The sequence below is a fragment of the Phyllobates terribilis genome, unplaced genomic scaffold (assembly GCF_046119375.1).
Source record: "Phyllobates terribilis strain yellow unplaced genomic scaffold, ASM4611937v1 Scaffold_4__5_contigs__length_816908805, whole genome shotgun sequence".
NCBI lineage: Eukaryota > Metazoa > Chordata > Amphibia > Anura > Dendrobatidae > Phyllobates > Phyllobates terribilis.
This window is the reverse complement of record NW_027362764.1, coordinates 760,539,842-760,561,822: the sequence shown is the minus strand read 5'-3', so window position 1 is coordinate 760,561,822 and position 21,981 is coordinate 760,539,842. Positions and strand designations below refer to the sequence as shown.

Genomic DNA, 21,981 nt, shown 5'->3' with positions numbered 1-21,981 from the left:
TAAGTCACCAAACAATGGACAGATCCACTGAAGTGGATCCCCCAGTCTCTAGGCTAGCAGCGCAGTCACTCCTTTCAGCTCAACCCTCAGGGACACAGCAGACCGGCAGGTAGAACGCATGGCTCGTTCAATTTTCGAGGCTGCAGGGGCCTCCCTGGCTCTCGCGTTCGCCTCAGTTTGAGCTGCCAAGGCCATCCTGGCTTGAGCCCAAAATTTACAAGCTAGCCTACAAGTATCTGCCCCTGAGCTGTCGGACCAAGCGGCCCAAATAGCAGTTGTAGCAGATTACATGCTTCATGCAGCCCTGGATTCTGCAAGGGGTGCAGCGGGGATAACATCAAACGCCATCACGATTCGGCTTATCCTCTGGCTGCGGGAATGGAAAGCAGATGCAGCCTCAAAGAAATCCCTCAAGCACCTCCCGTACCTCAGTGGTCGACTTTTCGGTGAACAGTTGGACACAATGATATCCAACGCCACCGGGGGTAAGAGTACCTCTCTTCCCCAACTGAAGCCCAAACACACTTACAAGAAGCGCAACCAAACTCGATTCCGATCCTTTCGGAACTCTTCGGGCTGGTCCGCCTCTCGACCAGCACAAAATAGCAACCGCGCCCCATGCAGAGACAACTCGCGGTCGACGCAAAAGTCTGACAAGACCTGGCAGTCAAGAGCAGGCCAGTCAAAGTTTAAAGGAGGAAAATCTCAGATTTCCTCCTCATCATGACTCACGGACTCCGCAAGACACCCCACCTGTAGGCGGCCGTCTTTCGCTCTTTCATCAAGTCTGGCTGCCTATTACAGAAGACAGGTGGGTCAGGGAACTAGTGTCTTCGGGATACAAGATAGTGTTCACTTCCAACCCACCAAACAGACTCTTTCTGTCTGTTCCCCTAAAACCACCAGCCAAGACTCGTGCCTTCTACCAAGCGGTCTCCTCGCTTCTTCAAGCAGGAGTCATAGTACCGGTCCCCGTGGCTGAGCGCTTCCAAGGGTTCTACTCAAATTTATTCGTAGTCCCCAAGAAAGGAGGCGGCGTAAGGACCATACTGTACCTAAAACAGCTCAACAAATATGTACAGGTACGTCATTTCCGCATGGAGTCCCTTCGGTCCATCATTGCGTCCATGGAGAAGGGAGAATTTCTCGCCTCCATAGACATACAAGACACATACCTGCATATACCAATTGCGCCCGCCCATCAGAGATTTCTCAGGTTCGCAATTGACCAGGACCACTACCAGTTCGTGGCTCTCCCGTTCGGACTCGCCACGGCTCCCAGAGTGTTTATTAAAGTCATGGCAGCCACCATGCACGTCCTGCACTCCAGAGGCATAGTAGTCGTTCCATACCTGGACGATCTTCTTATCAAGGCTAAGAGGCTGGGTCGGTTAGTCAACCTACAAAAGTCATCACCAACCCCCAGTCAGTCTCTGACCTTCCTGGGAATGTTATTCAACACCTTCAGGGGTCTAGTGCTCCTTCCCAAGGACTAGGCACTGCCTCTCCATTTAGGAGTTCGCACCCTCCTCAGCAAACCCCCTCGATCTCTCCGGTTTGCCATGAGAGTCCTTGGCAGGATGGTGGCAGCAATAGAAGCGGTCCCATTTGCCCAGCTTCACCTCAGGCCTCTCCAACTAGCCATCCTCAAGGCATGGGACAGGAACCCTTTTTCTCTCGACAGGGAGTTCCAGCTGACGTCGTCAACCAGGAAGTCCCTGCACTGGTGGCTCAAGCCAACCTCACTAACAAAGGGGAAATCCTTTCTCACGGGTCAATGGAAGGTTCTGACCACCGAAGCGAGCCTGACGGGTTGGGGTGCGGTACACCTACACCACAGAGCACAGGGCAAGTGGTCCCCAGCAGAAGCGACCATGCCCATCAACATCTTGGAAATTCGTGCCATCCTCCTAGCGTTGAGAGCCTTCCATCACTTACTGGCAGCCTCTCTTATCAGAGTACAGTCGGACAATGCCACGGCTGTGGTATATGTGAATCACCAAGGGGGGACCCGCAGTGCCCATGCGATGCGAGACGTGACACACATTCTCCACTGGGCGGAAGACACAGGTACGGTTCTCTCTGCGGTCCACATTCCGGGTGTGGACAACTGGGAAGCAGACTTCCTCAGCCGGCAAGGAATGGACTCGGGAGAGTGGTCTCTCCATCCTGACGTTTTTCGCCAGATCTGCCATCGCTGGGGGACTCCGGACGTGGACCTAATGGCATCCCACTTCAATGCCAAGGTCTCCAACTTCATGGCCAGAACACACGACCTGCGGGCACTAGGAGCGGACGCCCTGGTTCAGGACTGGACCCAGTTCCAGCTCCTGTACATTTTTCCACCTCTCCCCCTGATATCCAGAGTGGTGAGAAAGATCAAGCAAGAGGGAGTTCCAACTATCCTAATTGCACCGGACTGGCCCAGACGTACTTGGTACGCCGACATTGTACAGCTCACAGCAGACGTCCCCTGGCGTCTCCCCGACCGCTCGGATCTTCTGTCACAAGGCCCTTTCTACCACCAGAACTCAGGGGCCCTCAATTTGACGGCATGGCTATTGAGACCTGGGTTTTAACCCAGTCAGGATTCTCGCCTGACATCATTGGAACCATGATCAGGGCACGGAAGCCAACCTCTGCTAAGATTTATTACTGTACCTGGAAAGCCTTCTTTACCTGGTGCGAATCTCGTGGCCAGACCCCATTCCCTTATTCCCTCCCCAGGGTACTTGGGTTTCTCCAATCGGGTCTGGAGGCCAGACTGTCCCTGGCCTCCCTTAAGAGCCAGGTGTCAGCTCTCTCAGTGCTTTTTCAGAGGTGCATTGCTAACAAGCCACAAGTAAGGACATTTCTTCAGGGGGTTTCCCGATTGGTTCCCCCCTACAGACGACCACTAGAAACGTGGGATCTCAACCTGGTGCTGACAGCATTACAGGAAACACCTTTTGAACCCCTTAGGGAAGTCCCACTCCGCCTTCTATCCCAGAAAGTGGTTTTCCTGGTGGCAATCACCTCGCTACGCAGGGTGTCTGAACTCACAGCACTCTCCTGCAGACAACCCTTCCTGGCTTTTTACCAGGACAAGGTAGTTCTCCGTACGGTTCCATCCTTCCTTCCAAAGGTTGTGTCCTTCTTCCACCTCAATGAGGAAATTTCACTGCCATGCCTCTGTCCGGTCCCCGTTCATAGAGTGGAGAGGGCTCTGCATACGCTTGACCTTGTCAGGGCATTACGTATCTATGTGTCTAGGACTGCTCCCTTCCGGAAGTCTGATTCTCTTTTCCTTCTTCTGGAAGGCGGCCGCAAGGGTCTGCCAGCTTCCAAAGCTACCCTTGCCAGGTGCATCAAATCCACCATACAAGAGGCCTACCACCTCAAAAATTCTCCTCTTCCAGCAGGTATTACGGCACACTCTACACGTGCGGTAGGGGCCTCCTGGGCCATTAGGCACCAGGCCTCGGCGCAACAAGTGCGTAAGGCAGCCACCTGGACTAGTCTACGCACGTTTACCAAGCACTACAGGGTTCATACCAAATCCTCGGCAGATGCGAGCCTGGGTAGACGTGTTCCGCAGGCGGCGGTGCCCCAATTGTAGGGGCCGTCTACACAATAGTCGTCCATTGCTTCCCACCCAGGGACTGCTTTGGGACGTTCCATTGTCCTGTGTCCCCCAATGAGGCGACGGAGTAAAGGAGATTTTTGTGTACTCACCGTAAAATCTCTTTCTCTTAGCCTCTAATTGGGGGACACAGCTCCCACCCTGTTGCCCGTTCCAGGCCATTGTTATGTTGAGTTCTCATATTGTTTTTTTTTCTTGAGCTCCTACACAGTTTCCTTCTTATAGGCATGATTATGTTATCCATGTTACGTTCCTCATATTGCTTTTGCACAAAACTGGAGAAGGCTGATGCCGTCCAGGGGTGTATACTGCAGAGGAGGAGCCACGCTTAATCTTTTTCAGATTATGCATAGTGTCGCCTCCTAGTGGACAGCAGCATAACACCCATGGTCCTGTGTCCCCCAATTAGAGGCTAAGAGAAAGAGATTTTACGGTGAGTACACAAAAATCTCCTTTTTGATAGACTGGACTTTTTTTTTTTGGACCCATCAATATCAAATATGTTTGTTTTATTTATTCTCTTTATTTTCAATAAGGGAAAAGGAGGAAATTATTTATTTATTTTTATTTTTTACATTTTGTTTTTTATTTATACATTTATTTATTTTTTACCACTTTTTTTTTATTTTATACTTTATTTTTTTGGTCCCCTTTTGTGACTTGGACCTGCGGTCATCTGATCGCCTATGCTAATATTGCGGTATATAGTGTTAATCTTGGTCTCCTATGAAGCTCACACTGTGGCTGAGCTTTATAGGAGTACCAAGATGGCAGTGACAGGCAGGGGGTCCTTCAGAAGTCAGGGTAACCCTTTGGCGCCCCGCGATCCCGTCACGTGTGACCAATAGGAGCCAATGTGCACGAGCACCGGCGATTGTTTTCATTTAAATGCTGCTGATGGAAATTGAGAAATGTTTAATGTGAACAGCAGCGAGAGATTAACACTTTTCTTTTGTTTACAGCTTGTTGCCTAGGAGACCGACCACCGCTGCTTCCTAGCTTGTAAGCGCCATGCTGAAGCTGGCCGGGATTAGGAGGTAACAGCAAGGTCCTGGCCAACTTCAAAACAATAGAGAAGAGATTGTAAGGGCTGCTCATGTTCTGCTATCTAGCAGCGGTGGTCGGTCTCCAAGGCAACCAGCTGTTCACAAAAGAAACGTGTTCATATCTCGAGAACGGCTGAAATTTTTAATGAGCAGTAAATTGCAAAATTGCTTATATTTACAAGAAAATACCCATTTATGAAGATGGGAAGTGTAAGAACTAATATCATTACATTATGAGCTATAGGATAACGCAGCTTTTTAGAGCGCCGCTTGCACACAGAATCCGATTTGTAGACAGATTTCTTCTGGGATCATCTTTCTAACCGGAAGGAAAAAAAAGGAAATGTATTTTCTTAGATAAATCTCTGCTCCTGCCGCTCACATGGGAACTGAGGAACAGAATTATTTAATATCTGCCACTTCCCGCTGCTCATTTACTCCATCATTCTCTGCACACATGGGAATATTGCCCATTACTTCAGCTCGGTGACAAAGACTGGACGTTTACTAAGGTCAAACAGGGACATTTCCCCAAAAATGTAAAATACAGGAGTCAGAAAGACATCGTCTAATCACACAGATGCCCTGAAATACTCTGTGCTGCTGGGGACCCTGTTGTCCAGGACCTTCATCTTGTCTCATGACACTTCTCTCTATCACATCCAGCCCTGACAGCAGTAACATCTTCACATTAGTGCTCTCCTTAAAATACTGCTCGGTGCCCGTCCAATGTCTTCTTTTTGCTGCAGTTATGATGTTCTGACATAGGGACACGTGACTGCTGCAGTCAATCACTGGTGACCGCTACAACCAGTTATTGGGACATCTCTACTGAAGCACTATAGAGCCCATCAGGGGACCAGGCAGTGTCAAAATGGGATCAATTCGAGTAGTTTTCGTTTTTTATTTTTTTTTACCCAATCTAATCCTAAAATGAAAAAAAAACTTTTACTGAAACTTTTTAACTTTCTTCAATTACCCGGAGCCAGTTTCATTAGCCTTAGGTTTCCGGTTGGGCTTCCATCAAGGATTCCGGCATGTTTGACCGCAAGAATATTGCAGCGTGCAGCTCTATCGTTACCATTAAACATAAGCGGAAGCCTGACAGAGCCCATTATAAATCACTGGGAGAGGTCAGGATCTGCTGGGAATCTGATCCATCATAACTGTCATCATTTCTTACTTAAAGTTAACTATTGCACTGCGGTAACAGAGACTTATATTTGCTACAAGAACTAATTGCAGTTTGACAACAGGATGAAATTGTAAGCAGAATACCCAGGAGCTGCACGTAAAGCTGGCCCGATACCTACAGTATATATTTTTACACCCTAAGCATTTATGGAATTTGCTTTATTATAAAATATCTTGTCATTCTCTCTATAGAGTGAATTCCTAAATGTGTTTTCTTACTTCACTTCCTGTGATGTTTCATTTGAGGAGACGTCACAGGAGGCCGGGGCTGCAGTCACTTTCCTCAGCTTCTGGATGTCATCGGTTGTCACTTACAACGGTTTCTGTCACCGCCGACATCTGAAGATGTCTAAATCCTTGGCGCTGACTGAAGCTGTGGGAGAAGTGACAGAGGTGCCGGCACTCTGCTTCTGCTCCTACCGCCACAGCTTCTTACTGTGAAACCAGTCATCATTAGGGGGTGGTGATAGAGGCAGTGTAAGTGACAGCAGCACCGCTCCCCGAATGACAATTCGTTTGAAGGTGAAGACAGAAGCTGTGGGATAAGTGACAAATGTGATGGCACTCTGCTTTTGCCCCCGTCGCCACAGCTTCTTTCTCTAAAACCAGCCATTATCAGGGGGGTGGTGATAGAGGCAGGGTGAGTGACAGCAGCACCACTCCCCAAATGACGATTCGTTTGAAGGTGAACACAGAGGCTGCGGGGTGGCATTGCTGTCACTCATCCTGCTTCTATCTCCGTCACCTGATGACATCTCCTTTCACAGTAACAAGCTGCAGCGATTGGGACAGGAGCACAGTGCTGTCACTTCTCCCTCAGCTTCAGTCGGCGCCATGGATTCAGGACATCTTAAAAGGACGGCAATGAAAGATACCACAGTGCCGCCCACTGATTATGTCCTGTTACAGGAGGGGAGATAGATGTTGCGGGGAAGTGAGTGCAGCCCCAGCCTCCTGAGACATCTCAGGAAGTGAAGTAAACTTAACCGATCTAGCTGGATAGGGAGAATGGTAGGAAATGTTATAATAAAGCAAATGACAAAAGTGCTCAGGTTGTAAAAACAGATAGTTATAAAGGACATTTTAAGGTATCAGATCATCCCTTCACACTTCTATTTTTGAAAGCATTGTTACCTTGCATTTTTCCCACCCCCTGTCTAAAATGTTTGCTCAGTGCTGTATACATTGGTTTTATAGATATCTGCTCGGTTGCTTTCAATCAGTGGAGAATGAAGGTTTCAATTGAACAATCGTACGCCGATATGTTGGAAACTATGAATTTACAATATACTGTACTATACAATACGAAGCTTTGGAGGGTCTTGGCTCTACCGGACAGATCCTTGGCCTTCATTCATGTTTCGTTTCGTTCCTCTTCCAGCCTTTTCAGCTCGTTCTTCCTGAAGAAGTGAAGCCGGACAGCAGCACAGCCAGGAGGTCACAGACAACGGGGCATTTGGTGGTCACTATGCCAAAGGTATCTGCAGACATACTAATCAGATATGGCTCCTCATACTCTTACAGGATGGAAACTGCACACAATGTAGCAGAGCCCAGCAATGTAGCAGAGCCCAAAATGTCAGGAGAGTCAACGTAGAGGTGTTCAACAGACTTTTGATGATGTAGCAGAGCCCAGGGATGTGTCTGAGCTAGGTATGACAGGTCACTCAATTTAGATATGTTAATCAGAGTCGAGCGATGTAGCAGAGCTGGGTATGTCAGATGCCTCAATGTAGATATGTTTAGCAGAGCCCAGCAATGTAGCTGAGCCCAGCGAAATAGCAGAGCTGGGTATGTCAGGAGGCTCAATGTAGAGATATTCAGCAAAGTTAAGCGACATAGAAGAGCCCAGTGATGTATCAGCGTTAGGTATGACAGGTCGCTCAATGTATATATGGTCAGCAGTTGAATGATGTAGCTGAGCTGCGTATGTCAAGGGGCACAATGTAGATATGTTTAGCAGAGCCCAGCAATTTATCTGAGGCCAGTGATGTAGCAGAGCTGGGTATGTCAAGGGGCTCAATACAATATAGATATGTTTAGCAGAGCCCAGTAATCGGAGTTCAGCAATATAGCAGAGCTGGGTATGCCAGGTGGCACAATGTAGAGCGGAGAAGCTATGATAAAGTCTTATAGGATGGCGAGAACAACCACAATAAAAACTGACCTGACCATTTTAAAGGGGAAACTGTGAGGAAACCTGGCAGCAAGTATTCAGTTTCCCTACAGCGCCACCACTGGGGAAATGAAGCATTACACAGACTCCATTCACATCAATTGGTTGTCTGTGTAATGCTGGACAGGATGGGTCCTCCGGAGCGCGGGACGCTCTTTATAACCAGAGAGATGAGGATCCTGAACAGAAGACGCCGTCTATTAGTTCCCAGTTTCTCTATTAAGCGGCCGCGGTGACCCTTCAGCCTCTGTCACTACCGGTATCAATATTGTGAGCGATATATGCGGTTTGTAATCTCCCCGGCTCTATGGCGGCCACCAGGGACCATGAGGACGGTATCGGCAGCGTCCCCAGAGACCGGCGCTTATATTCTGGTGCACGTATTGATTGTGATGTTACATGGATTTTGCGCTTCAAGAGAAGGGTTTCCCAATGTTTTATGAAACAGCCGTGGACGAGAGTATTAAATCGACAACATGTCATCTGAATCAATGCAAAGCCGCTGCACTTAAAAAGCCATAAAACTTCAGCCCCTTTACTGCCGCACATTGGCGCTACTCCCTCATAAACCCTCCAGGTTATTAGCAGGGGTCGTCCTGCCATGGGATCAGGCAACGATGTGTAGTCCCGATTGAATCAACCGCAGCAAAGGGAATGGGATGGAAATTCATGAAATGGACAAAGGGCAAAAATTCCTTTAATCTGGCATCTGTTGGAACTAAAGAGAGTCAGATTATCAAATATTCAGGATTATTGGATGATCAGTGTAAAAGTAAATGCAAATTAAAAAATAATCTAAAATTCAACTGTATATGGAAAACCTCTTCATTTTCCTCCCGCAAATTCAGACATGAAATTCTCAGCGTATTCGCCATATTTACACATAACGTTTTTGGTAACTGTCCCAAATATGTATGAATTGAGCTTGGAGAAATCCCGGCACATGGTATCGGAAGAAGCCCCTCTCCTTGAATCCAACAGAAAAATAACTCCTTACCCTATTAAAAGAAATATATATACAGTGCCTACAAGTAGTATTCAACCCCCTGCAGATTTAGCTGGTTTGATAAGATGCAAATAAGTTAGAGCCTTCAAACTGCAAACGAGAGTAGGTTTTATGAACAGAAGCATAAATCTTACAAACCAAAAAGTTATGTTGCTCAGTTGAATTTTATTAAATTTTAAACATAAAAGTGTGGGTCAATTATTATTCAACCCCTATGTTTAATATTTTGTGGAATAACCCTTGTTTGCAATTACAGCTAATAATCGTCTTTTATAAGACCTGATCAGGCCGGCACAGATCTGTGGAGTTATCTTGGCCCACTCCTCCATGCAGATCTTCTCCAAGTTATCTAGGTTCTTTGGGTGTCTCATGTGGACTTTATTCTTGAGCTCCTTCCACAAATTTTCAATTGGGTTAAGGTCAGGAGACTGACTAGGCCACTCCAACACCTTGACTTTTTCCCTCTTGAACCAGGCCTTGGTTTTCTTGGCTGTGTGCTTTGGGTCGTTGTTGGAAGATGAAATTACGACCCATCTTAAGATCCTTGATGGAGGAGCGGAGGTTCTTGGCCAAAATCTCCAGGTAGGCCGTGCTATCCATCTTCCCATGGATGCGGACCAGATGGCCAGGCCCCTTGGCTGAGAAACAGCCCCACAGCATGATGCTGCCACCACCATGCTTGACTGTAGGGATGGTATTCTTGGGGTCGTATGCAGTGCCATCCAGTCTCCAAACGTCACGTGTGTGGTTGGCACCAAAGATCTCGATCTTGGTCTCATCAGACCATAGAACCTTGAACCAGTCTGTCTCAGAGTCCTCCAAGTGATCATGAGCAAACTGTAGACGAGCCTTGACATGACGCTTTGAAAGTAAAGGTACCTTACGGGCTCGTCTGGAACGGAGACCATTGCGGTGGAGTACGTTACTTATGGTATTGACTGAAACCAATGTCCCCACTGCCATGAGATCTTCCCGGAGCTCCTTCCTTGTTGTCCTTGGGTTAGCCTTGTCTCTTCGGACAAGCCTGGCCTCGGCACGGGAGGACACTTTCAAAGGCTGTCCAGGCTGTGGAAGGCTAACAGTAGTTCCATAAGCCTTCCACTTACGGATGATGCTCCCAACAGTGGAGACAGGTAGGCCCAACTCCTTGGAAAGGGTTTTGTACCACTTGCCAGCCTTGTGACCCTTCACGATCTTGTCTCTGATGGCCTTGGAATGCTCCTTTGTCTTTCCCATGTTGACCATGTCTGAGTGCTGTTCACAAGTTTGGGGAGGGTCTTAAATAGTCAGAAAAGGCTGGCAAAAGAGATCTTTAATCCACACATGTGAAGCTCATTATTCTTGGTGCCTGAACTACTTCTTAATACTTTAGGGGGACCAAACAGAATTCTTGTGGTTTGAGGGGTTGAATAATAAATGACACTCTGAATTAACTTTTAACGTTTTTAAAAAAAAAAAAAAAAAAAAGACAAAAACAAAATTTGCTGCAGTGCATTTCCCACTTCCAGGCTGATCTACAGTACAAATGTCACAATGCCAAGTTAATTCCGCATGTGTCAACCAGCTAAATCTGCAGGGGGTTGAATACTACTTGTAGGCACTGTATATATATATATATATATATATATATATATATATATATATATATAAAAAAAAAGTATTAAAAAAATAAAACATGAACGTTCACACCAACCTCCACTATTCCCCTTGAAAAAAAAAAGAATAAAAAAAGCATATATGGTATCGTCACATTAGAAGAAAGTCCAATCTGAGAAACTAAGATTATTTAACCCGTACGGTAAATGCAGTTAATAAATAACTATAGATAATCTAGACTTTTATCATTTTTCGGTCATCACACCTTCCCCCAAAAAAATGCAATACAAGCCCAATCAAAACGTCCTGTTTACCCCAAATGGTACAAATAAACAGATCAGATTGCCACACACCCACACACAACATAAACACCCATTCATGTGAAAAATTAAAACATTTTTTTTTCTTTAAATCTCAAAAAAAATTTAATTACTAAAATCTAAAAAAAAAAAAAACTCTGTGCCCGATGCGTGAAGACCTTCAAAAGTCAGAGTTGCGGCAAAATTTTGCAACTTGGTAGTTTCACGCCAGTTTCTCTCAGCTCTGCCAAAATGGACGGACCTTGGGTTGGATGGGGGGCGTGCGGACCGCCGCTTGTCAAATTCATGCAGAGCGGCGGCATTCGCTACTCAACAAAACTTACTCCAGCAGGGGCCTGAGTAGGGTTTGAGAGGTGTACGCCACTTGTCCGACGCTCCTGATCCATGACGAGGCGTACGTCTCTTCATGAATTAGGAGTGTCTGACTCCGGCACATCCCTTCTTCATGATCACTCGGACCCTCCATGTTTGGTATTGTCGTAACCGACCTGAAAAATCATGTTACCAACTAATTTTTACAATCATATACTCCAGAAAAATTCCATATATTGTAGCTGAAATCTGTATGTTCTGGGGCTCGGAGTTCCCAAAAGAAGCGCCAAATTTATTAAGCGCCTCTTACTCCAACGCGCTTTGGGAACAAGACTAGTCTATGATAAAACCAGACTCTGTTGGTTCTCCCCCAGGGTGTACAGTGCAGCAACCCTCTAGTATGCAGTCGAAGGGTACTCCGTGTGCCGCCATTTATATGGCTCCTGATTTGACACTGTTATTGCACCCTCTAGAAGATATTTAGGACTGCTGGTCGTTTTATTTGTACAGCATTGTATCAGGTTAAATTATCTTTGTTTTTTTGGGCAAAATTTAGAAAATTTCCAACACTAGAAATGACAAAAAATTCCCCAAAACATGACGCCGTACAATTTCCATATGCAATGGATAGAAATGGTGCATGACGTGTGCAAATAGATCCACAGACACCGAGTCATATTTATTTACAGGATTATCAGAGAAATTTCCTTTTAGTCAATACCGGCTAAATTCTCCATCCCCTGTGGATGTGATCCCGGGGTAGTGAACATCTGATCCAAGCCCAAAGAACTCTCCGCCATCAATAATTCATCTGCAGCTTTTATCCCGGAGTCAGATAAACACACAAGTTTTTCTCCTCATCAGCATTTCCAATCCCCACACACATTATTGTGTAACCGCACACGGACCGCAGTCACTTTATTATCAGATCTAAGAGGGAAATAAAAGTCGAAAAATGGAAAAAGCAACAACCAAAGTGCAGGCATGGAAGTAATGTGGACTGGTTAAGGTCTCCCAGCATGCCTAGCTGCTACCGTTGCAATCGAAAATTATTCAACCTCTTTATAATTTTGGTTCATTAACTAAATTTTTCAAAATTTCTGCTGTTTGCAATAAACCGATGAAACAAGAACAACGTAAATAGCTGAACACGAGTAATATAGTAAGGAGTTACTCCAAACTCATCCCAATAAAGAAAGTCAAGAGAGTGGTCCAAAAGTGACCAGAAGAGATCATTAACTTGTGCAAACAAGGAAAAGGGTAGAAAAAGATACAAACTCATTGACTGTTCCTAGAGATGCAGCTGGAAGCGGCGGTCACAAGTTCTAAGTTATAAGAACACCGGCTCTACTATTTGGACGTGGCAGAAAGAGTAGGCTGCTACCAGATTCCTGAAGGTGCAGGTGGTCAAAATCCCACAAGTGATTGTACAAGACCTGCAGTGAGCTGTGGTAACAGCAGCACTGAGGTTTCAGTTTACACAATAAGGCACATACTAAACACTATCCGGTTTCCAAAGCTTAATCTCTACTGACCATAAAACACAAGAAGTCTGCTCCAATATGCTCAAAACTATATGAATAAGTCCAGAAGTTTTGAGATTCTGTTGTGTGGAGAGATTAAACAAAACTGGCACTTTTTTGGTCTATGGACCACTGGTATGTCTGGAGGGGGAAAAATGAAAGGAACATCCTGCCTACAGTGAAGCATGGTGGTGGCTCAGTGATGCCTACAGTGAAGTAAGGCTGGGGCTCGGTGAAGCCTACAGTAAAGCATGGCGGGGGCTCAATGATATCTACAGTGAAGCATGGCGGGGGCTCAGTGATATCTACAGTGAAGCGTGGTGGCTTGGTGATGCCTACAGTGAAGCATGGCTGGGGCTCTGATGCTACAGTGAAGCATGGTGGTGACTTAGTGATGCCGACAGTGAAGCATGCTGGGGGCTCGGTGATGTCTAGTGTGAAGAATGGTGGTGGCTCAGTGATGCCTACAGTGAAGCATGGTGGGGGGGTCGGTGATGTCTAGAGTGAATCATGGCGGGGTCTTAATGATATTACAGTGAAGCATGGCGGTGGCTCAGTGATGCCTACAGTGAAACATGGCAATAACTTGGTGATGCCTACAGTAAAGCATGGCTTGGGCTCAATGATATCTACAGTGAAGCATAGCGGGGGCTCAGTGATATCTACAGTAAAGCGTGGTGGCTTGGTGATGTCTACAGTGAAGCATGGCTTTGGCTCAGTGATGCCTACAGTAAAACATGGCGGTAACTCTGTGATGCCTACAGTGAAGCATGGCTGGGGCTCAGTGATGCTACAGTGAAGCATGGTGGTGACTTAGTGATGCCGACAGTGAAGCATGCTGGGGGCTCGGTGATGTCTAGTGTGAAGAATGGTGGTGGCTCAGTGATGCCTACAGTGAAGCACGGTGGGGGGGTCATTGATGTCTAGAGTGAAGCATGGCGGGGTCTTAATGATATCTACAGTGAAGTATGGCGGTGGCTTAGTGATGCCTACAGTGAAACATGGCAGTAACTTGGTGATGCCTACAGTGAAGCGTGGCTGGGGCTCGGTGATGCTAACAGTGAAGCATGGTGGTTGCTCAGTGATGCCTACAGTGAAGCATGGCGGTAGCTCAGTGATGCCTACATTGAAGAATGGTGATGGCTCGGTGATGACCACAGTAAAGCATGGTGAGGGCTCAGTGATGTCTACAGTGGAGCATGGTGGGGGCTCGGTGATGCCCTCAGTGAAGCATGGTGGGGGCTCAGTGATATCTACAGTGAAGCATGGCGGGGGCTTGGTGATACCTATAGTGAAGCATGAGGGTGAATAATTTTGATTGTACCTGTACGTACCCTAATGCTATATATATAGATAGATAGATATATACAGTACAAACCAAAAGTTTGGACACACCGTTTCATTTAAAGATTTCTCTGTATTTTCATGACTATGAAACTTGTACATTCACACTGAAGGCATCAAAACTATGAATTAACACATGTGGAATTATATACTTAACAAAAAAGTGTGAAACAACTGAAAATAAGTCTTATATTCTAGGTTCTTCAAAGTAGCCACCTTTTGCTTTGATGACTGCTTTGCACACTCTTGGCATTCTCTTGATGAGCTTCAAGAGGTAGTCACCGGAAATGGTTTTCACTTCACAGGTGTGCCCTGTCAGGTTTAATAAGTGGGATTTCTTGCCTTATAAATGGGGTTGGGACCATCAGTTGTGTTGTGCAGAAGTCAGGTGGATACACAGCTGATAGTCCTACTGAATAGACTGTTAGCTGCTTTTTTCTTGCCATAATACAAATTCTAAGTAAAGAAAAACGTGTGGCCATCATTACTTTAAGAAATGAAGGTCAGTCAGTGCGAAAAATTAGGCAAACTTTGAAAGTGTCCCCAAGTGCAGTTGCAAAAACCATCAAGTGCTACAAAGAAACTGGCTCACATGAGGATCGCCCCAGGAAAGGAAGACCAAGAGTCACCTCTGCTTCTGAGGATAAGTTTATCCGAGTCACCAGCCTCAGAAATCGCAGGTTAACAGCAGCTCAGATTAGAGACCAGGTCAATGCCACACAGAGTTCTAGCAGCAGACACATCTCTACAACAACTCTTAAGAGGAGACTTTGTGCAGCAAGCCTTCATGGTAAAATAGCTGCTAGGAAACCACTGCTAAGAACAGGCAACAAGCAGAAGAGACTTGTTTGAGCTAAAGAACACAAGGAATGGACATTAGACCAGTGGAAATCTGTGCTTTGGTCTGATGAGTCCAAATTTGAGATCTTTGGTTCCAACCACCGTGTCTTTGTGCGACGCAGAAAAGGTGAACGGACGGACTCTACATGCCTGGTTCCCACCGTGAAGCATGGAGGAGGAGGTGTGATGGTGTGGGGGTGCTTTGCTGGTGACACTGTTGGGGATTTATTTAAAATTAAAGGCATACTGAACCAGCATGGCGACCACAGCATCTTGCAGCGGCATGCTATTCCATCCGGTTTGCGTTTAGTTGGACCATCATTTATTTTTGAACAGGACAATGACCCCAAACACACCTCCAGGCTGTGTAAGGGCTATTTGACCAAGAAGGAGAGTGATGGGGTGCTACGCCAGATAACCTGGCCTCCACAGTCACCAGACCTGAACCCAATCGAGATGGTTTGGGGTGAGCTGGACCGCAGAGTGAAGGTAAAAGGGCTAACAAGTGCTAAGCATCTCTGGGAACTCCTTCAAGATTGTTGGAAGACCATTTCCGGTGACTACCTCTTGAAGCTCATCAAGAGAATGCCAAGAGTGTGCAAAGCAGTCATCAAAGCAAAAGGTGGCTACTTTGAAGAACCTAGAATATAAGACATATTTTCAGTTGTTTCACACTTTTTTGTTCAGTATATAATTCCACATGTGTTAATTCATAGTTTTGATGTCTTCAGTGTGAATGTACAATTTTCATAGTCATGAAAATACAGAAAAATCTTTAAATGAGAAGGTGTGTCCAAACTTTTGGTCTGTACTGTATGTATATATATATATATATATATATATATAGCATCTGTTGCTCATATATAATTGCTAATCTATATACAGTCTCATCTCATCTAGATTGTGCGCTCTGCCGAAAAATACACGCTGCAGCCATACATTAAGTAGGTGCTGGTTCGAAATTGATATAATAGCCCATAATGACCATTTTTTGTGCTACAAAAGGGATTGAGTCTACGGGATAAATACACGTGGCTATTAAACTGAAAACAATGTTAGTCTCTGGTGAGGGTCCGCAACCGACAGCACGCCAGCTGTTGTGAAACTACAAATCCCAGCATGGCTGACAGGCGGCTCTCAGGACATAGTGGAAGCACCATAGGTTGCTATTAACCCCCATTGTACGGGATCACTGACATCTCATGTACATATAACCCTCCCCCTCTATCCAATCACAATGAAGGGATCACGTCAGAACACATGGAGTATTGTCGCCCTGGCCTACGTGTCGCCCTGGCCTACGTCCTTAGTGAGGGATGGGGGGAGATCAGATGGTACTTGGTTACAGGTTATGAGAATATTGTTAAAATGTTACCGTGGCTGATAGGAAGTAGCATTTCCTGGAAGTTAGCAGATGTCTGGAATCTAGAAAGATGGGGAAAGACGGGATCTGCCTAGAGCATAGTGGAGGAAGGTTTCTTCTTTGGATGGCAATGCCCTTTAAGCAATATAACGTATTATGTCTTTCAGGCCTCAGAATTTATTCAGAAGCCAAGGACGACCTCTTCTGCACTGAAAAGCCAGGACCGCACTAAAGTGCAAGACAGGTAACATGGAGTTACACATTTCACGGATAACATCCCTTTACACCATCACATTGATAAAATCCTGCTGTCACCACCAGGGGGAGCTCAGGAGAATACGGCAAGCAGATTTATTGTACAAGGTGGTCTGTGAGCCCCCCAACACAATTTACACTAAGGCCATATCATACAGGTGACTCCGCTCATATACAAATCAGTGGTGGAGCAACCGCGCCTTACAGCGGTGGAGCAGCCGCGCCCTACAGCGGTGGAGCAGCCGCGCCCTACAGCGTTGGAGCAGCCGCGCCCTACAGCGGTGGAGCAGCCGCGCCTTACAGCGGTGGAGCAGCCGCGCCCTACAGCGGTGGAGCAGCCGCGCCCTACAGCGGTGGAGCAGACGCGCCTTACAGCGGTGGAGCAGCCGCGCCCTACAGCGGTGGAGCAGCCGCAATCTGCAAGCGCTGCAGCCGCAGGTCACCAATCACTGGCCAATCATGGCCACCAATCACTGACCACGGTGGCCCATAGTAGTATATGGTAACACCACCTCACACTACTGAATCGAAGGTCTCGCCCCCTTTTGCTAACTATTAGGGCGTGTACACAAGACCCAACAAGCATATCAGAAGCACCACCCGAAGCAGGAGTGAGAGGTGCTGGATAACCCCTTCAACTTCAAGACCAATAAGCGCAGTCCAGACACATTACATAACTAATAAAAGGACAATCACCAATAATACAAAAACTATTCTACAGCGTAAGAACCCCATCCATGTCTCTCGAAAGTTGGCTGTATAAGGGCGCACATTAGAGTAATTTATTAAGAGGTTAATAGGGTAATGCATTTCCTTTGAATACCATCTCCATCACAGTTATATGGGCGCCATTATCATCCCTATATAGGGATTAGAAGCGATCTGCAGTTTCCCTGTGTTCAGATCTTATGTGAAAGCCATGAAATACCTCAGGGAAGTCTGGGTCTTAGCAAGCGAAAGTGGAGCTTTGATTGAATAAACTGTGCAGCAAACCCTTCAGTCTGTATCTGCTCTGCACATAAATCAGATCCGAGGATGTGCAGACTATCACTCCATTAATCAATTACCTCTGCCTTAGGAGCCGCCTCATATAGGCAGAAATGGGAGCAATAAGCTAAAGGCACATATTCAGGCTGAGCCACCACCACGTTTACTATGCACCTCATGTACTGTGGGTGTCATACAGAAGGTAGGCAGAGGGTGTTTTTCCTTTTAATGAGTTACATCCTGTATTATACTCCAGAGCAGCGCTCACTATTCTGCTGGTGCAGTCACTGTGTACATACATTACATTAATGATCCTGTACTGCCCCCAAGTTACATCCTGTATTATACTCTAGAGCTGCACTCACTATTCTGCTGCTGCAGTCACTGTGTACATACATTACATTACTGATCCTGAGTTGCATCCTGTATTATACTCCAGAGCAGCGCTCACTATTCTGCTGGTGCAGTCACTGTGTACATACATTACATTACTGATCCTGAGTTACATCCTGTATTATACTCCAGAGCTGCACTCACTATTCTGCTGGTGCAGTCACTGTGTACAAACATTACATTACTGATCCTGTACTGATCCTGTACTGATCCTGAGTTACATCCTGTATTATACTCCAGAGCTGCACTCACTATTCTGCTGTTGCAGTCACTGTGTACATACATTACATTACTGATTCTGTACTGATCCTGAGTTACATCCTGTATTATACTCCAGAGCTGCACTCGCTATTCTGCTGGTGCAGTCACTGTGTACATACATTACATTACTGATCCTGTACTGATCCTGAGTTACATCCGGTATTATACTCCAGAGCTGCAATCACTATTCTGCTGGTGGAGTCACTGTGCACATACATTACATTACATTACTTATCCTGTACTTATCCTGAGTTACATCCTGTATTATACTCCAGAGCTGCACTCACTATTCTGCTGGTGCAGTCACTGTGTACATACATTACATTACTGACCTGTACTGATCCTGAGTTGCATCCTGTATTATACCCCAGAGCTGCACTCACTATTCTGCTGGTCCAGTCACTGTGTACATACATTACATTACTGATGCTGCACTGATCCTGAGTTACCTCCTGTATTATACTCCAGAGCTGCACTCACTATTCAGCTGGTGCAGTCACTGTGTACATACATTACTGATCCTGTACTGATCCTGAGTTACATCCTGTATTATACTCCAGAGCTGCACTCACTATTCTGCTGGTGCAGTCACTGTGTACATACATTACTGATCCTGTACTGATCCTGAGTTACATCCTGTATTATACTCCAGAGCTGCACTCACTATTCTGCTGGTGCAGTCACTGTGTACATACATTACATTACTGATCCTGCACTGATCCTGAGTTACCTCCTGTATTATGCTCCAGAGCTGCACTCACTATTCTGCTGGTGCAGTCACTGTGTACGTACATTACATTACTGATCCTGAGTTATATCCTGTATTATACTCCAGAGCTGCACTCACTATTCTGCTGGTCCAGTCACTGTGTACATACATTACATTACTGATCCTGCACTAATCCTGAGTTACATCCTGTATTATACTCCAGAGCTGCACTCACTATTCTGCTGGTGCAGTCACTGTGTACATACATTACATTACTGATCCTGAGTTACATCCTGTATTATACTGCAGAGCTGCACTCACTATTCTGCTGGTCCAGTCACTGTGTACATACATTACATTACTGATTCTGTACTGATCCTGAGTTACCTCCTGTATTATACTGCAGAGCTGCACTCACTATCATAGAATCATAGAATGGTAGAGTTGGAAGGGACCTCCTGGGTCATCTGGTCCAACCCCCTGCTCAATGCAGGATTCATTAAATCATCTCAGACAGATATCTGTCCAGCCTCTGTTTGAAGACGTCCATTGAAGGGGAACTCACCACCTCTCGTGGCAGCCTGTTCCACTCATTAATCACCCTAACTGTCAAAAAGTTTTTTCTAACATCTAATCTGTGTCTCCTGCCATTCAGTTTCATCCCATTGCTTCTAGTCTTTCCTTGTGCAAATGAGAATAAGGATGATCCTTCTACAATGTGACAGCCTTTGAGATATTTGTAGACAGCTATTAAGTCTCCTCTCAGTCTTCTTTTTTGCAAGCTAAACATTCCCAGATCCTGTAACCATTCCATGGTTTGCAGACCAGTCACCATTCTGGTCGCTCTTCTCTGAACTTGCTCCAGTTTGTCTATGTCTTTTTTAAAATGTGGTGCCCAAAACTGGGCGCATTATTCCAGATGAGGTCTGACCAAAGAGGAGTAAAGTCGGATAGTGACTTCACGTGATCTAGACTGTATGCTTCTGTTAATACATCCCAGAATTGTATTTGCCTTTTTTGCTGCTGCATCACACTGTTGACTCATGTTCAGTCTATGATCTATTAGTATACCTATTAGTATACCTAAGTCTTTTTCACATGTACTGTTGCTTAGCTCTATTCCTCCCATTTTGTATAAGCTTTTTTCATTTTTATTACCCAGATGTAGTACTTTGCATTTTTCCCTGTTAAAAACCATTCTGTTGGTTGCTGCCCACTGCTCCAGTTTATTTAGGTCTTTTTGAATCCTCTCTCTCTCTTCTCTAGTATTAGCTATCCCTCCTAGCTTTGTGTCATCAGCAAATTTAATCAGTTTACCCTCAATTCCTTCATCTAAATCATTGATAAAGATGTTGAACAATACAGGTCCCAGGACAGAGCCCTGTGGTACCCCACTTGAGACATTCATCCAACTGGATGTGAAGCCATTTACGACCACTCTTTGAGTCCGATCACTAAGCCAGTTATGAATCCACCTAACAGTTGCCTTGTCAATTCCATATTTGGTCATTTTTTTCAATAAGGATGGTGTGAGATACTTTGTCAAATGCTTTGCTGAAGTCAAGATATACTATATCTACAGCATTTCCCTGATCCACCCAGTCAGTGATTCTGTCATAGAAGGAAATTAAGTTAGTCTGACATGACTTGTTAGTTACAAACCCATGCTGACTCTGGTTAATCACACTTCATTCTTATCCAGGTACTTACATACATGTTGTTTAATAATTTGTTCAAAGATCTTTCCTGGTATAGAAGTCAGACTCACCGGCCTATAGTTCCCTGGGTCCACCTTCTTCCCCTTTTTGAAGATAGGAACAACATTTGCTCTTCTCCAGTCTTCTGGGACTTCTCCTGTTCTCCAAGAATTTTCAAAGATTATGGAGAGTGGTTCTAAAATTTCTTCTACGATCTCCTTCAGTACTCTGGGGTGTAATTCATCTGGACCTGGAGACTTGAACTCATTTATGTTAGCTAAATATTCCCTCACAATCTATCTGTTTACAGATAACTTGGATTCTTCTATTCCTTTAATAGGACAGTGAAGATCAGTTGATGTTACATTTTCTTTCTGAGAGAAAACAGATGCAAAATAGGAATTAAAAAGTTCTGCCTTCTCAACATCCTTTCTTACCATTTCACCATTTTCATCCTGTAAAAATCCTATAGCATCTTTGACTTTTCTTTTACTTTTGGCATACCCCCAAAATCCTTTTTTATTGCTTTTGACATCTCTTGCAAGCCTTAATTCATTGTCAGCTTTAGCTAACCTGATACGTGCCCTACAGGTTCTGCAGACTGCATTATAATCTTCTTTAGATATGCCTCCCTCTTTCCATTTGATAAACATTTCTTTCTTTTTAGCATGTGTTTAAGTTCTGTGTTCATCCATCCTGGTTTCCTTAAATGCTTCCCATTCTTCCTACTTTTCGGGATTGTTAACGATTGTGCTTTGAGAATCTCATTTTTTAAAATTTCCCATCATTCCTGGACATTTTTGTCCCTAAGGACATCCAGCCATTGGATCCCTCCTATTCTCTTTCTGAGTCGCTTAAAATCTGCCTTTCTGAAATCTAACCTTGAAGTTTGAGTCTTCACATGTCTTCCTCCTCTAGTTATCCAAAATTCTATAATAGCATGATCGCTGCCTCCTAGGGTTCTGGACACTTTTACCTCCTCAACCATTTCCTCCCTGTTTATAAGGATTAGATCCAAAGTAGCAGATCCTCTTGTTTTCTCCCCTACCTTTTGGAAGATAAAGTTGTCAGCAAGAGAGTATAAGAATTTGCTTGACCTGTTAGCTTTACTTGAGAGAGATTCCCAACAAATGTCTGGATAGTTGAAATCTCCCATGACCACTACGTCATATTTTTTTGGAGAACTTGGTCATTTGATACATAAAGAGTTCATCCATATCTTCAGCTTGCCCAGGTGGCCTGTAGTAAATGCCTACAATGGTGTCCTTTCCGTTGTTCTCTCCTTGTATTTTTACCCAAACAGTTTCCACAGAACTCCCAGTCTCTGAAGCTTCAAT

General features: G+C 45.2%; 1 protein-coding gene across 2 annotated transcripts in view; it reads left to right on the top strand.

The window, feature by feature from the left end:
- Positions 1 to 21,981, top strand: part of DNAAF11 (dynein axonemal assembly factor 11) — a 97,454-nt gene that overhangs the window by 61,388 nt on the left and 14,085 nt on the right. For both annotated transcript variants that reach the window (XM_073679904.1, XM_073679903.1), the window contains exons 10-11: positions 7,244 to 7,339; positions 16,510 to 16,586. In XM_073679904.1, the coding sequence (XP_073536005.1) occupies positions 7,244 to 7,339; positions 16,510 to 16,586 (173 nt within the window). The remainder of the gene's footprint in view (positions 1 to 7,243; positions 7,340 to 16,509; positions 16,587 to 21,981) is intronic.